The sequence below is a fragment of the Chamaea fasciata genome, unplaced genomic scaffold (assembly GCF_029207755.1).
Source record: "Chamaea fasciata isolate MVZ Bird 193981 ecotype frontalis unplaced genomic scaffold, bChaFas1.0.hap1 SCAF_19, whole genome shotgun sequence".
In the NCBI taxonomy this organism is placed as follows: domain Eukaryota; kingdom Metazoa; phylum Chordata; class Aves; order Passeriformes; family Sylviidae; genus Chamaea; species Chamaea fasciata.
In genome coordinates this window covers 2641324-2657696 of record NW_027094104.1, presented here as the reverse complement: position 1 = coordinate 2657696, position 16373 = coordinate 2641324, and the positions used below count along the sequence as shown (strand labels likewise).

General features: G+C 40.1%; 1 protein-coding gene across 10 annotated transcripts in view; it reads left to right on the top strand.

Annotated features, from left to right (window-relative positions):
* Nucleotides 1–16373, top strand: part of BPTF (bromodomain PHD finger transcription factor) — a 52753-nt gene that overhangs the window by 3969 nt on the left and 32411 nt on the right. For all 10 annotated transcript variants that reach the window (XM_066200319.1, XM_066200316.1, XM_066200313.1 and 7 more), the window contains exons 2-4: nt 8268–9090; nt 15593–15816; nt 15971–16171. In XM_066200319.1, the coding sequence (XP_066056416.1) occupies nt 8268–9090; nt 15593–15816; nt 15971–16171 (1248 nt within the window). The remainder of the gene's footprint in view (nt 1–8267; nt 9091–15592; nt 15817–15970; nt 16172–16373) is intronic.

Sequence of the window (16373 nt, the reverse complement as noted above, 5' to 3'; positions counted from 1 at the left end):
TTAATCAGGATGCCTGGAAGTCCTTAATTTTTTGTGTATTGATTTTTCTTCATTAGAAAACTAGTTTTAGGAAGAGCTATACATCTAGATTTCAGCTGAGATCATCATCAGTCTGTCAAACAAACAAATACACAGCACTGGTGTTGGGTGACAAAATATTTATCTTAAAAATACATGAAGTAATACTTTTAGTTGGATTTTACTTGTCTGAGCATTTGCAGGGATTGACCATTGCTTCTCTTAACCAGTTATTTCACGGTGTGCTTTTATCTTCAGAGGGAAAGAATTTAGCTGGGAACCAGGTGCTACATTTGGTGTGTCTGTAGGAATTTTTTATCTGAGCACGTTTTCATGCTCTTGAAGAATTGTCTAAGTGGAGACACTGAGATAGGACATTAAGATATGCAGCCTCTTTTGTCTGCCGTGGGAGAAGATTTACCAGCCTCCCAAACATCTTACCTGGGCTACCCTCTTCTCTAAACTAAACCTGGCATGCTCTTTTTTTACCATTTAGTGATCTGCACTTGGATTTTTGCTCTAGAGGGATGGATCACTAGTCTCACACCACTCCTGAAAAATGTAGGAGATGATTCTTAACAAAGAAATCGCGTAGAAGCCAAAGGGGTAAATCTGGGGGTGATCGTGCTGCATTGACTTGTAAATTGGCAGCTTATCTGAGGAAAGCTTTGTCAGTCATCTCAGAAGCTCCAGCAGCAAATACCTGGCCCTTAAGGAAGTGTATGTGTAGTGAAAAGTAGTGTGCTGCCCGTGACTTTATTGAGCAAACTTATTTGTAGATCTGCAGTAAAATTCTGGAAGTGCTCATTGCGATGCATAGAACAGGTGTAGGGTGAATAAATGTGGATTTTAGTAGGTTGGGGCTGGCTCTCAGGGCTCACTAACTTCTTAAATTAGTTCCAGCTTATCCTGAGTGTGTCCCAAGAAATTGTCTAAGTGTTCCTGACAATCATTTTGTTTGTGCTACCTGTGGTTTTGTTGGGTTTTTTTCTCTTTGCCAGAGTTCTGGGCACAAAAGGGTTGTGCCTCTGAGTCCTTCTCGGAGTGATCTCACCTGCTGCACGTCTTGCATTTGCATTAGTTATCCAAATGTTAAAATGATTCCATAAATCATTGGGGGTTTGTATTCCTGGCTCCTGAGGGAGTGCTGATGGCCGTAATGTTGGGAAATTAAATTCTTAATGTAACATCAGTCGAGAACCCTAGTTTGGTTTGAAAGTGGACTGCTTTTGGTGTGTAGACTGAAAAAAGAAGCAGCCAGAAGTTTTACAGTTTTAAAAGAACATAAAGACCTGCTTTTGTACAAGGCAAGGCAGGAGTCAAACTTTGCTTAGGAACATGTGTGAGAATTTGTGTGATATGAGTGCACTTAGGATCTAGTCTAATAACCAGTGATTTTTTCATTTGTGTTTCAACTTCCAAAGCTCTTTTGGTGCTTGGAATGCCTCGTTTTTAATGTTAGTTTAGTTTTTAAGTTTATTTATGGCTGATTTTTTTCTTTTCTCCAGACTAAATAAATAAATTTGGGTTAGGTGTGATTACTGCAGAGTAATATTCAAATTGGAACTACACCTACGAGTAGGTACGAATGCATCTTATTCTTTTAGAAAAATGTTCTGCAAGAGAGTGTTTGACTTGTGAATATTAGAAACATGATTATCATGTTGGCATTTTTTAAAAGGGAAGAAAGTGGTTTGTAAAAGTCAAAGCCTTTCATTTCAGCCCATCCAAAGAAAAGAATTTAGATTTTTCTATTTTGGCACTGCTTTTCTTAATATATTCCTATTTTATGTTAAACTCATTCATTTTACTGCTGTTTTTTCTTTGGTGGAAGCTGAGCAAATGTCCTCCCAAGAGGTTGACTTTTAATTAAAGAACCAGTTTGGATATTGCTGTGGCAAACATGCAGCTCTCTCCAGTTTCTGCATTCTTCTGTGAAAGGAAAGAAAGGACATCAAAAAAAAAGGTTCTTTTACACATTTTCAACTGTTTCCAGTTTTCTCAGTCGTATCTAACAAAACCTCATATGTTGCTGTACAGTCCCATTTGAAACGTGCCTGGTGCCAAGCAATAATATGGGACAGCAAGTGTGTGTTTATTCAAACCAAACCAAAATAGGAGAGTCTCGGGGAGTTTGAGGGCAGTCAAAAGGCAAAGTTTCCAGGAGGAAGGGAAATGTAGGAGAGGGCATCACTCTAAGGAGTGCTCCTGCTCCCAGGACATCATATACAACTGCCAGCTGGTCTTTATGTTGAAAAGTTTTTGCAGTGACTCATGATCTGGAAAACAAAACCAGCCCAGTTCTACTTTACTAAAGATGGACTTTCATGTAAGAGTCGTGTGGTTTGACCTGGCTTGTGGGACTTGAAGCCAAAATTTAATTTTTTTTTTTGGGGGGGGGAATTGAAAGTCTTTTCTGGGGTCGGTTAGTGGAGTGTGAGTGGAGGGGTGGGGGGTATTCTGTATTTTCCCCCATCCTGTGACAGGTTGCTGGAGTATCTGAAAGTCCTTGGTCTCTTTTCTCTCCCCAATGCTCGTACCAAGCTTTTCCTCTCCATGGCAACTGTGAGCAGGAGCTCTGAGCTGGAGAGCCCAAGTGCTGAGAAATGAGGAGGAAGAGAAAGTTCTCAGAGAACTGAAATGAGACCACTTGGGAACTTTCAAATCAAGAGAGACTGGAACCAGTGTTTATTTTTTAGGCCAGACCAATGCAGCCACCACTCTGTCCCTGTTTAAACAAGGCAGTGGTTCTGGCAGAATATTTGTTCTGTGGGACCTCCATCCACCAGTCCAGTACCTCAAATATGTTGGGCTGAGAGGGGAGGGATATGTAACAGCAGTGAGACAAAGCAAAACTGGATTTTTGGGATTCTTGTTGGCCTGCATGTGGATGATGATTGAATACAACTAAAGCTGAAGAGCTTGAAAGTCATATTTAGTTGTGATGCAGTCTTTCTGTATTCTGGACAGTGATGTCTACAGTTAATTCAGAAACTCAGTTTACATAAACCAGCAGATGTGTTAAAGATGGTTAAAGTAGTTTTAAATTCTGTATTCTCCTGTGGTAAAGAGTAGATGTGACTTTCCCTTTTCTTCTTTCAGTCTGTGAATGAAAATGGAGACAAGGTTTTTGGTCTTTGTAAACACTTTTTAATTTCTAAATTCTGAGAGGGTCAGTATTTGAACCAAGTTGGTTGAGTAGACGCAAATAAAAAGAATAAAGCAATGGTTTGGGTTTTTAAAGTAATTCCTGGTTTTGGGTGTTCAGACTGTTACTTGAGTAACTTTGTTTTATTTCAAATATCATTAGCGTGTTTGCTTAAATTTGTAATATAAATTATTTTAGCAGATTATCCTAAGTGTAGACTACAATTATCAGTATCTGTAATTAAATGTGCCATGGGAATAGAATTGTTTACTCTTTAATCTTAATTACAGGCAGCTCTTCAACTAGAGAATTCAAAATAGGGACAGGTAACCACTGCAGACTGCTTTAGCACATGGGGAGAGGCAACCAGTGAAGGAGTTGCCATTTAGAAGAAGCTCATGCCTGATAGAAACGTAGTGCTCAGACACTCCAGGGGATCTGGATCCCGTCAATATTCCAGCTGTGGCAGCAGGAGGCTATTGGCAAATCCATTTTTTTTTTTTCCCACCAAATAAAGCTGTGGAATTTGAGTGATGTAGAAGTGGACATTTCGTGCCTTTGTATTGCCTCAAACTTGAAGGTGGAATTCGATTCAGAGACTTTGTTAACTTGCAGAAACGATCTCAGAAGTATCTAATTTGCATGTAATAAAACTTGAGTATGGTTTGGGAAACTTCAGTCTGGGTATAAATTGAGAGTAGATTTCTTGGATTTAGGGTAGTCACATGAAAATTCAGTTTAAAGTCTGGTCAGTCAGGTGGTGGTGCTTAAAGGAGAAGTTATTTGCCAGTGCACCTGCTCTGCACTCCTCTTGATGGTTTTGGGGTTAAACAAAACAGTACATACTGCAATTTCTATCTGAAACAAAAATTCCCTGTGGGGCCCAAATCCTTGACAAATGACAACAAAGTAAAAAAAAAAAAAGGTTGTCAAACCCTAGTATCTCTAAAATAATTCAAGCTAAAATGTTTGAAGTGGCCAGAGTTCTTTGTTGGATGGTGGGTTTTTTTGTGTCTGCCACTGAATGTCGAATTTAAATATTGGCCCACTTTCCTGATGAAAAGGAAGATTGTCCTTGAAGGAGAAGAGCTTGAAAAATTGTACATGCTTATTGTAGGGAGACATTTTTCAGCGTTTGAGGGATATTTTTTTGTGTGTGTGTTTATGAGGCACAGTTGGGTAAACATGGACTGTGATCTTCAAAAACCCTCACGCAGGAGGTGGAACTGCTCCAGAGCAGGGTGAGCTGTGTGGGTTGTCAGCACGCTGAAAAAATCAGCAGTGAAGAAAGGTTATCCACCCAAGCAGTAAAATACCCACATTTCTGCTCAAAAAAGAGACTTGTTGCACTTTGGCATCATTATACCATGTCCCATTGACCTGCACTTTTAATTTCAATTCAGCAGCCGCTTGCAGTGCTTCAGGATTTATGAGCACCTTGGCAGAGAATGTCCATCCTTTTTTCACTGGAGATTTTTAGACTGCTTGGGTTTGTTGGTTCAGGCTTTTGAGGTTTTTTTTAAAGGTGTCCGAGTGTTTCTTGAGATGACAGTTGATGTATTGGCCAGTAATGCATTTAAGCACAAATTGCTTGGAATTTCTGAATTTCCAAATCACACTTTGTGACTCTGTCCTCAACTTCACATTCTCTTCAACCCCAGTACAGAGAATATTAATAACGAATTGAAAGTGAAATCGGAAAGAAAAAAAAAAAAGCCAGCATAAAAAAGATTTTAAATGCTGTGCCATCAAGTCATTCAAGAAAAATACAGTTTCTTTCTAAAATATTCTGCATCTTTGAATACTTGCCTTTTTTAGCTCTGGAAACCAGTTTATATTTAGTTGAGAATTGTTCAGAGCAGTTCAGTGTCCGAAAAGAGAAATGATTTGAGCTCTTGAGCTGTGGTGTGTGGTTTCCAGTGCGGATGGGGAGTGTTGAGGTGCATAATACTGTAATGTGCTGCAACTGTGAGGCCTAACACAAATGGAGCACACATTTTATAATGCAGTCTGCTTTTCCTATTGTCCATTTTATTACTGCTTTTGAAACTTCTGTTCTTTATACCAAAGCAAACATGAAAATACATAAATTGATTGAAGTAGGGGATGGAATGGTGTGACTAATGCTTGCACCAAAGTACAGCTCTTTATTATGCTGTTATGACACATTTATATCCTGGTAACACATTTCTTCTAGATCTCTGATTGTACCAATGTGCTTCCTTTGTAAGAGGAAGTGTTAGAGATTAACTTTTTCAGAACATATTAGGAATGCCTTGTTTTAAACTTCTGGGGTTTATTCCCCTATTAATTTCGTGTGACAAATATACAAGTGGCTTAAAGCTGCACCAGTAGGTGTTTGGTTTATCTATTAGGAAGCTTTTTTCGCTGAAGGGTTGTGAAGCACTGGGACAGGCTGCTCAGGAAACTGGTGTGGGTCACCACCCCTGGAGGTGTTCTGAAGTGTGGGGATGTGGCACTTGAGGACGTGGTGGTGGGGCTGAGATGGTTGGACTTGGTCTTGAGGGTGTTCCCAACCGTGATGATTCTGTGATTCCATGCCACAATTATCTCGTGTGAAGGGGACATCAGCAAAATTGGTGTTTGAAGTCTGGTTTTTTCCAGCAGTGGTCCTTCACTCTGGTTTATTTTTGTCTAAAATTACTGGGGGGATTTGTCACTTCTCATTAATTCAGGTAAAGCAGGGTTAATGTCCCTGCTGCTCTCTTTCTTGAAGGGCTGTGCTATGGCTTTACTGTGTGACAGACACATTTTTCTGCTACAGAAATAATCCTGGCTGATAGCTCTGCTGGCCTTTGTGGTATCTGGACTCTGTGAGGGCCACCAGTGATTTCAGAGTATCTGTCCTGTGCTGGTGGTGATGGTGTTGTCCTGCATGGCCAGCTAGGACTGCGATGTTGAAGGAAGCTTCAGGACCCCACAGCGGTTTGTTGTGTGAGAGTCTCCTTTTGCTTTGGGGTCTTTTAATTAAACCAGCTGTGCCTTATGTATATATGATGTTGGATCACGGTGATAGAAAAGTCGAGTTTAATCTAGAGAGCACTTGCTTTGTGCCTGCCTGTGGAACTCCTTTGTCTTTGTGTGTTTGCCATGATTAAACATTTTCCACTGATTAGTGCAGAGGCATGTTGGAAGACAGTCATAGAAGCATTCCTTCATTTTCCACACTCAGAACTCAAACTTCACTAAACTTGGAAAGTTATTTTTATCCCCAGATGAGGTTGACTTGTTGCTTCTGTAATGGAAACATCTTGCAGTTCATCTTCTGTATTGTTTGGGTGTGTGATTTGTTGTATAAGATTTTATTCTTTAACATTGGAAAGGGAGAGCTGTGTCCGGTGCCCTCTTGCCATACCAGTCTAAGGGTTGATTTATTTTTCTGGAATCATTTGTTGTGTCTAAGATGTTTCTTAGAGGTAGCTTTTCTTTTTGGTAACTTTTTTTTCCCCTTTTCAGTGCATTAATGTTTTAATGATGGTGTTGCAGGTTCAGCAGGATCTGCCTTAGCAGGTTTTCTCCCACATTAGACTTATTTTCTGTATTTCTGGGAGTATCCAAGGGAGTAGGGTGGGTTGAACAAATGCCACAAAGATCCATTTCCATTTAATGGTAACATCCAAGCTGACTGGAACTCACTTCATCTCTTCATTTCCTTGAACCAGTTTTTGGGGAAGTCTGTTATGTGCAGAATTTGGTTAAGAGATTAGGAATGTGAATCTTAAAATTCCAGACTATTGGTTGTGTCACTGCTCAGTGTCAGAACACACAAAGTTGAATACATGTCCCATTTAATGAAGTGTGTGTGGGAAGTGGCTGCTATGGATAGCTGCAGTTTTTCTTTGGATTTTCTCTGGGCATGAAATGCATCCTGCTGACACTTGTCCATGGACAGTGGATAATTTTGAAATTTAGTTGTTGACCAGAATCTTAGTATGCTTAGTAAGAGGACCTAAAAGCAGTTTTCATCTCGGTTCTTGGATTAAACCTGGATGATGTTTTATGAGATGTTTTATGATGTTTTATGAGATTTTTTCAACTTGTTTTTTTTCTATAGAGGGAAGTAAGTTTAATGAGTGCATCTAAAACTTTTGACTGATAGCTGAGAAATAGTTGCATGTAGCTGGTTATTTGGATAGAAGATTAAAATATTTCATCTGTCAGGTAGTGTCATTTACAAAAGCTTTCCTGTTTTGTTTTTCCTTCTGCTTGGCATCAAGGATTGTGGAATCCAGGGGAAGGAAGTGTAGCATCTTATCTGAATTGGCATCTGAGACTGAATAAATTATGCTCACAGTCTTTTCTTTTAGATAGTAAAACAGCTCTTTAGATTACCTTTTACTGGTAAACTTTGTCCTTCTGTAATTTTGCCTTCTCATTTGGTGGATATGGCTCCTGTTTTATTGAAGCATGAGGGTGGGTTGGGTTGGGTTTTTGTTTGTTTGTTTTGAGAAACTGAGAATTTTGACATATTTCCATAAAACATCACATTTACCTTCTGGCTTTGGTTTATAGGTAGTCAGGAGAAATATTCTAGTTAGAAAGCAGTGGGCAACACACTTTAGGTCCTCTTTTGTATTTTAATTTGGTTGAAATTGATGTCCTAAGACATCTGCTTGAAATGAGCTTTCCTGGATACCCTTGCTGGATAGGAGAATAACTTGAAATCATGTAATACAAAATATCTGTTTGGAGCTTGATGTTTGAGGTTTAAACTAGTCATGCTGAATAAAAATGAGAAAAAATACTATTTTGGCTGTGGGGAAACTGTCTTTCTTTGTAAGTAGTTTAAACAATTGCATGTCTAGATTTCATTTTAAAGCTTCAGTAGAAGTATATTGTATGGGAAATGCAGTTCCTGTATGTGTCTAAAGCAAAACTTCAGACATCTTGTGTCTTATTTTCATACTGTTAGTTCAAGTAGGAGATGGTTAGCTGAGTGAACACATTTCTGTAGCTGTGAAGCTTGTGAAGCCTGCATTTGCATTAGTTCACAATGTTAACACAGTGATTGATGATAGATGTTTAAACTCCCGTGTTGACCTGTGAACAGCAGAATTCTCACTGTTGTTTTTTATTGCAGGTAGGAGAAGACAAAGAGCACATCGTCCTCGTTCTCCAATATTGGAAGAAAAAGATATCCCACCCTTGGAGTTTCCTAAATCCTCAGAGGACTTAATGGTGCCTAGTGAGCATATAATGAATGTTATTGCCATCTATGAGGTACTAAGGAACTTTGGCACTGTTTTGCGCCTCTCTCCTTTTCGTTTTGAGGACTTCTGTGCAGCTCTGGTAAGTCAAGAGCAGTGCACACTTATGGCAGAGATGCATATAGTGCTGTTAAAAGCAGTTTTACGTGAAGAAGACACTTCAAATACTACCTTTGGACCTGCTGACCTCAAAGATAGCGTTAATTCCACTTTGTATTTCATAGATGGAATGACGTGGCCAGAGGTTCTGCGGGTATATTGTGAGAGTGACAAGGAATACCATCATGTTCTTCCTTACCAAGAGACAGAGGACTATCCTTATGGACCAGTAGAGAATAAAATCAAAGTTCTGCAGTTCTTAGTGGATCAGTTTCTTACCACAAACATTGCACGGGAGGAGTTAATGTCAGAAGGTGTTATTCAGTATGATGATCATTGTAGGGTTTGTCACAAACTTGGGGATTTGCTTTGCTGTGAGACTTGCTCGGCCGTGTACCACTTGGAGTGCGTGAAGCCCCCTCTGGAGGAGGTGCCCGAAGACGAGTGGCAGTGCGAGGTGTGCGTGGCACACAAGGTGCCTGGAGTGACTGACTGTGTGGCTGAAATCCAAAAAAACAAACCCTACATCCGACACGAGCCCATCGGATACGACAGGCACAGGCGGAAATACTGGTTCCTGAACAGGAGAATCATCATGTGAGTCAGCTAATCCTTGCATCACTTCTGAACAATGTTGTGCTTTTACTGCGTCATGTCAATTGCTGTTCTCTTCTTCAGATTGTTCTTTCCTTCTAGATAAGGCTGTTGCTTGCTGTTTTGTAAGGGGATTACTAAAGACCATGTAAATAATCCATATTAATCCAAAATTAATATTCTTATCATCTATAGATAAAAAGGACATAAAATCAGGGCCTCAGGTTTAATATTAATGTACCTAAAACACGTGAATGTGACGAAAAGAAAGGGAATAATAATGACAACCTCCCAGTTTCTTGTAGAAGTTATTGAAGAGAAGTTTGATTCTTTTTACGATCACTTGGTGTGTAGGACACTACTTGTGGTCTGTCACCTGCTTCATCAGTGTTTGGCTGGCCAAGTTCTGGTACTATTTTGGTGCTGTGCCTTTGAAGCTGAAACTTTCAGCAATGCTCAAAGGGATTCACTGTTAGCAGAAATGCAGAAAACGTTGCATTGAGCATTGTTCTGTAGTGCAGAGGAAGTCACCGTAGCAGGTCATGCCTGTCTTCAAGGGAGGTGCTGTGTGTGTTTCACTCAATTACCTGTTACTGGTTGGTCTCAAGATACAAATGTGCCTCAAAATATTAATAGGAATCAAATCCTTGCTAGTGAGGGCATTGTGCCCTGGATTTTACCTGAAGAGTTGAATCTGAAATCCATTTTTCCCGGGAAAATAGCTAAAGATTGGTTTTCTCATAAAAGACTGTTCTTATCTAACTGTTCTCATAATGGAGGAGAAAAAAATATTTAAGTGAAATCAGTGCTATTGTTAAATTAGGAGAAATAGAGATTTTTGCAGAGCTCTGAAAACACAGAAACACAGTTTTCCATTCAGTGTTACGGAGAAAATAAACCACAGCTGGGTACCTTAACAGAATTTCACACAAAGCAGGTTACAGTGAATGTGTAAGATAGTAGCCAGAGTGCTTGAAAGGGACTGTGAGGTCTGCTGATAGTGTAACATCTTGCAAAGATGACACTTCTAAGGGCTCATGGTATTCCTTTAAAATGTGGGGCTGTTTCTCTGGAGCATTGTCAGCTGATGGTTTAAGTGTTAATTATCTCTGCTCTGTTTCCTGTGTTCCTCTTTGGTATTCGTAAAAAATGAGTCCATGTTTGATCTTTTTTAGTTTCTCTGGGTTATAAATGTCACAGTAGTGCCAAGTAACCTTTCAAAGGATGCAGGGAATCTTTTATAGTCTTCTCTTTTTTTTTCCTATATATATATTCTCCATGTTTATACTCAGTCACATGCTCCACAGTAAGGGGTGGACCATTCAGGCGGTTCAGCAGGATGTGATGGGCACCTGACGCTGTTGATATCCCAATTATTCCTTTGCTTCGTACAGAATTTCCTACCTTTTGTTTTCAGAAAACGTGTTGAAATCTTGATTTTCAACTACAAAAAGCCTGGTTGTGAAGGAGACATAACTGGGATTATTTTTGCTCTAGTTATTTGTGCTTTAATAACTTATGGTTTCCTCTGCCTTGTTTTTGTATCTTTCCCCTCAAAACTCTTGAGGAAAAGGCTGTTGGAGAGATGGGCTTGTCTTTGCTGCTCTCCTGTACTGGCAGAGGTCTGGGAATTACCATGAAAAAATCCAGATCACTCAGGAGCTGGTTTTGAGATAAATGGGCAGACTTTGTTTCCTCTCTCTACGTAGCCAGCTTGGTAATTATTTTTAACTAAACTTGATCTGTGAAACAATGATTTTTTCCTGGTGAAGTGGAGCATTTGATGTTCACAAGGTTTTGATACAGACAGTACTTCAACATATTTCAAACTAAAATGAATCATGCAGGTGCTTCGTGAGCCTTTGAAATCTGCACATGTGAGAGTTGTTTCTTTCTAGCACATTGGTAGTAATTTTAACTGCACTTAGAAGAGACATCTTCAAAAGTTAAATGTACTGAGTTTTTAAAACCAGTATTTTGCATTACTTTTAGGTGTTCTGGGGGCAAATGATTTCATAAGGGGGCAAAAGGACTACACAATTTAATTCCAGGGAAATGCAGCTTTAATAACTCTCATTGACATTAAACCCTGTACTTTCAGTTTTTAAATTCAGTCAGCATGCTGTGTTGCAAACCCAACTTTTTGCATATATTTACTTATTTACTTATTTATACACACTGGACAGGATCAAACCACACCTGATGTCTTGGATAACTGAAGGGTAATTTAAGGGGTAACTGCCAAATGCTAAAACCTGAGATCTGTGAAATTATATTATTATATCAACTTTATTAAAATGAATAGAGTGTATTCCCCAATGCCATGTGATCAAATGCATCAGAGGAAACCAATAGATCTAAAAATAATCTGCACAAATACCGATTTGAAATCCTGCCCAGGAGGATTAGAGAACTGAAATCCTAAATTCTTGGTGGTTTTGTTTCTCAAAAGGGTTTTTAGGGCTTTTTACTTCTTCTCCTCTCTCCCCCTTTAAATGTCATAAATCCAACCTACTGCTGGTTTTCCTACCTTTTAAAGGGCTTTCTAGACTTGTTCCCTGATACTTTTATTTCCATCACTTGCATTTTTTAAGCCCATCAGTTGTGGGTTTGTTTCTCTTTTCCACCTCTTCTGTTTTGCAAAGATGGAAAAGTGGACACCGAAGGAGTCTTCTCGTGAACAAATATCAACAAGATTAAAACAAAAAACAGGCCAAGAGCAAATTAATTCCTGACGTTTTTGTTTCAAGCTGTTTACAAATTAAGGATGATGCCTCTGGGTCAGTTGCATTTGTTTTACTTGTGAAGATTATTTCTGCAAGCTATTAACTCAGGAAATTTGGGACTTAGACTTGCATTGTCTTTGTGAACTGCTGCTGTGTTTTAACAAGTTTATCTTTATAGAAATATTGAAATGTTTTTGGATTTATCAATTATCTGTGAAAGAAGATAATGAAACACTGTTTGGCTTTCATTTTGATGGCAAAAATAGGACACGCATTGTTATTCCTGGATTGTATGGATCTTCCTCGACAGTCAAACGCAGTTTCAGCTTTTTTTTCTGCAAGATTTGTCATGCTGTTTATGTTCTTAGGGGGTCCTCCTCTATTTTCTCCATCTAATTAACAAGGGTTTGGGTCTTCATTTGAATAGATTGCTTTAAACAATTTCCTGAATTCTTCAGTTTCCTACTGTATCATCATGGAATTCAGGAAATATCTGCTACTAGTAGTACTAAATATTTTGTTACCACCTCACTGGAAAGTTTCAAGTATCTTCTCTGTTGCTTTTATCGGTCTTTAAACTTGTCTCTGCAGCCTGCCAGTGAATAGTTCCTGTCAGCCAAGGAGGCTGAAAGAGGTAGGAAATAGTCATGTGATTCTTTTCTCCCTCCTTGGCCTCACATATTGTGTGTGACTCAGCTGAGTCCCCTGGAGTCTCTGCAGACCTGTCCAGCACCAAGCTGGCAGATCTGTCTGGATTGCTGGAGAAAAGCATTGGGAGCTGCTCCTTGTGTAGTCTTGCATCTTTCCATTTTTTTATGACAGCCCCTCTGGTTTCTTCAGAGGGTGAAAGTCGTGTCCCTTTAGTAAACACAAAAAGATGTTAAGGGAACGTTAGCTGGAATTATATAATTGCTAATTTAAGTCTTATCGAAGTTGGCCCAAATGGATTGCATGGAATGATTTCTGCTGCGTGCTCCAAGTCTTCCCCTGGCACACATCTGAATCTTGGAAAGAAGTCTGGCCAGAGATGAGTTTGGTGTAAGCACACAGACCAACCAGTCTGTGCTGTTTCACATTCTGTCTGTGCTTTTTCAAGAGAAAACTTCAATTCCTGAAATTCTCTTGCAAGAGTCTTCAGTTGAAAACAAACTTTATGCTCAACCCCTGATATAAATGAAGTAGAAGGGTATTGAAATACCCTTGGATAACCTCATTGTCTGTTTCTGGAATATTATCTGAGCAGTTCTTTAATGGGCAGGTCTCAAATCACACATGAAAGGAAAAGCTCCAGGTGCTTTCTGCAGGATACTCCTGGTGGTCTGATGCCTCAGCTCTGCACACTGAGCCTCAGGGTTTACTGGCCTGCAATACAGCAAACCTTACTGGTGCTGAGGGCTTTTTCTTGACTTCTCCAGGGAAACTGAAAACCGCAGTTAATTGCTTTTCAGTCCAACGGAACCTTGCAAACCTGGAATAGAAAGGGCTGATAGGGAGGGAAAAGCCAGATGCTGCTTGGGATGTTCAGGCGACACACATGCTCACCCTGGCTGCATTAGTGCAGCTGGAGCAGTCTCAGATTTGCTGAGTGGGGGGAGAAACATGAAAGTAAGAAAACACTTGGATGATCACCGTCAAAATAGGAGCAGTGTGTACAAGCTACTTGTCTGGCAGATGGATGCAGGCACAGCCTTTCCTCGTGGAAAGATGAAAATACATTGTCAGACCTGATCTCAAAGGTCTTTCCCAGCCCAAGTGACTCTCGGATTCTATATGAAGGGTATATTCTGTATTGTTGTGTATCTAGGTCGTATAAGAGGATGTATAAATGGCATTATCTCTCTAGCAAGTAGTGCTGTAACAGCTACAAGAGAGGGGTTCAAAATGAAAGGTTCAAGTTCCCTTCTGGGTCAGTTAGGAAACAGAGTAATAACAGCATCCTGTTCTACAGTCATGTTTGTCTGGAGCACAGCAGCCTTACACCTGCTGCTCTGCCAGGGTCTTGCCCTTGCCATTTCCCTTGGACACCTGCCAGGGAAAGCTCCGGAGGCACCCATTCCCTGTCCCTTCTAGTTAAATTTTATTTCATCCTTTTATTTCCTCTCACTGTGTAATGCCCTATTCTTGCATTCTCATCTCCTCTTCCATCTTGGTCTTTGGGTACTTGCCTTTATCTTCCTCTTCTGTGGCTTTTGTTCACCACCGGTAGTGGAAGTGCTCTCATTCCTATTGTTATTAGTAAATAACTCTTGGTGTAGAGGAAACATGATTTAGACAGTAGTTTTATTTAACATGGAAGTTTACAGGCCTCAAACATTCCATAGAGTCAAATGATTGTCAGTGTTCAGCTGTTACATTTTGGTGTGTTGTACGTGACAGTCTTCCTGAAATGAGCTGTTTTCTGAGAAAACTTGTCAAACTTAACAGGTTGGCGTGGTTAAAACTAATGGAATGTTGGCAGTTTAGAGGAATAAATGGGTAAAGTAGATTTAGTTGCTTTTCATGAGCAGAGGCCTTTATGAGAGAGATGCAAGTTTCTTTGCAATATACCAGGTTTTATCATCAAAACCAAAAGTCTGTTTTGTAATAATGGTTGTGACAAGTTAGTAGTTGAATTTTGTGTAATACTGCCGTTATTAACTTCACAACCACCTTAGTTTGGTACTGTTCTGTTTGAGTTGCAAATATTAATTGTTTCACAAATACAGAGTGGGAGGCAGTAGATCAACAACGATCAAGTTCCCTTAAGGTTGGTTGTCTTTCTGAATCCCTGAGGCCAATTTGTGCCATTTTTAACGTATAAGCCACAGGAAGGGAAGCAGTAGAGAGGAACGTGCAACAAACCCCACAGGGGCAGATCTTTGAGATTTACAGTCAGCTTCCCATTGCTGTCAGCACTCTGGGTTCTCAGTGTGAGCCACACAGGCTGCAGTGCTGGAACAGGGGCTGCAAGTGCAGCAGGAGTTGATTTCCTTTGCCCAGGTGAAGGCCAGGCTGGGCAATCAGTGGCGCCCACACGGTGTGGGGAGCACTGGGGTGTGCTGTGGAAATGAGTGGACGGGCTCACGCCAGCCTGGGTCTGGCTGCTGCTGCTCCACTGGATGGTTTGAGCCAAGTCGAAATCCAGCAGCTGCAGAAGCACTTGGAGCATCCTCCCTGTGCTGTGCAGCCTCCAGGAGAGCCTGTTACCTGGGTGTTGATGGAGCTCCCTTGGGTCTGTGGCCCTGCTGAGGTGCTGTTGGCCCCAGTAATTCCGGGCTCTTGGGGCCATGGAGTACTGCAGATGAAAAATGTGGAAATCCCTTCTTTTCAAAGGCGTTGTATCATGACTCATCCCTTACTGGTGCTCTCACAGGTGGGTACTGTAGGATGCCAATATAAAACATTTTATGAATGTGACATATTATACTTTGAATTTTCTAACTGTGTTTTTTTCCCCGAATATTATGGATTCTGGACTTACAAATTATTTCAGATTTAGTAGTAAATTACTAGTTACAGAAATAGTAAATATAATGAGAATAAACCTTGTTGTCAGATTGGACAAACCAGTTTTAAGGAGACTTCAAAGCTTTCCTGAGGAAGTTGTCATGAGAACTGAGGGGATGAAGGAAACAAGAAAGGAATATTGATATTAAACTGGGTGCATATGAGCAACGTGATTTGTTTATTCACACTCAGGTATTGACATTTCATAATGCTGTTGCAGAAAGCAGGCTGGTAGCAATTTTTGTCATTTATCCAGATACTTTAAAATCAATATTTTTTAAATACTGCTACAGAGAGGAAGATTCAGAAAGTGAGAAGGATAAGAAAATCTGGTACTACAGCACAAAGATCCAGCTGGCAGAGTTAATTGAATGCCTGGACAAAGATTACTGGGAAGCTGACCTATGCAAAACCCTGGACGAGATGCGGGAAGAAGTTCATCGGCACATGGATGTGACAGAAGACCTCACAAACAAAGCAAGGGGCAACAACAAGTCTTTCCTTTCTGCAGCAAATGGTAGGAATATTTTGTGTAATGGGAATAGATGCTGCACTTTGAATCAAATCTAGTTTATCTTACATCAGAAGCAGGATTTATGTCATGTTATTTGTGCTCCGTGACTCTGTAGGTGGTTTGTTGTTTCGTGCTGACAACATGCTTTATATTGTAGATGAGATTTTGGACATTATCAGAGCAAGAAAAGGAGAAATAGTGGAAGATAAAAACACGGGAGATGAGGAAGCAGAAAAGGCCAAAACTGATGCTGATAATGACCAGATAGATGCTGAGAGAGACAAGGAAGAATCTGGAGACCAGGATAAAATTGAGGAAACACACAGTGAGCAAGACGTGGAAAAAGAGAAAACAGAAGGTAAAGAAACTGACTGTGCTTTAACAGCTCCTTTTAAGTGAAGTGAACCCCACATTTCTTTGAGTGTTAATGCAATACTCTCTTTGTATGATTCTCCAAGATATTTCTGTAATAGGTGATATTTGTCAGTTTCTTTGTGCTTGTGTGTGGAGTTATTCTTAAGTAATTTCACCAATTTCCCTACTTCTACACAGCTGGCTCC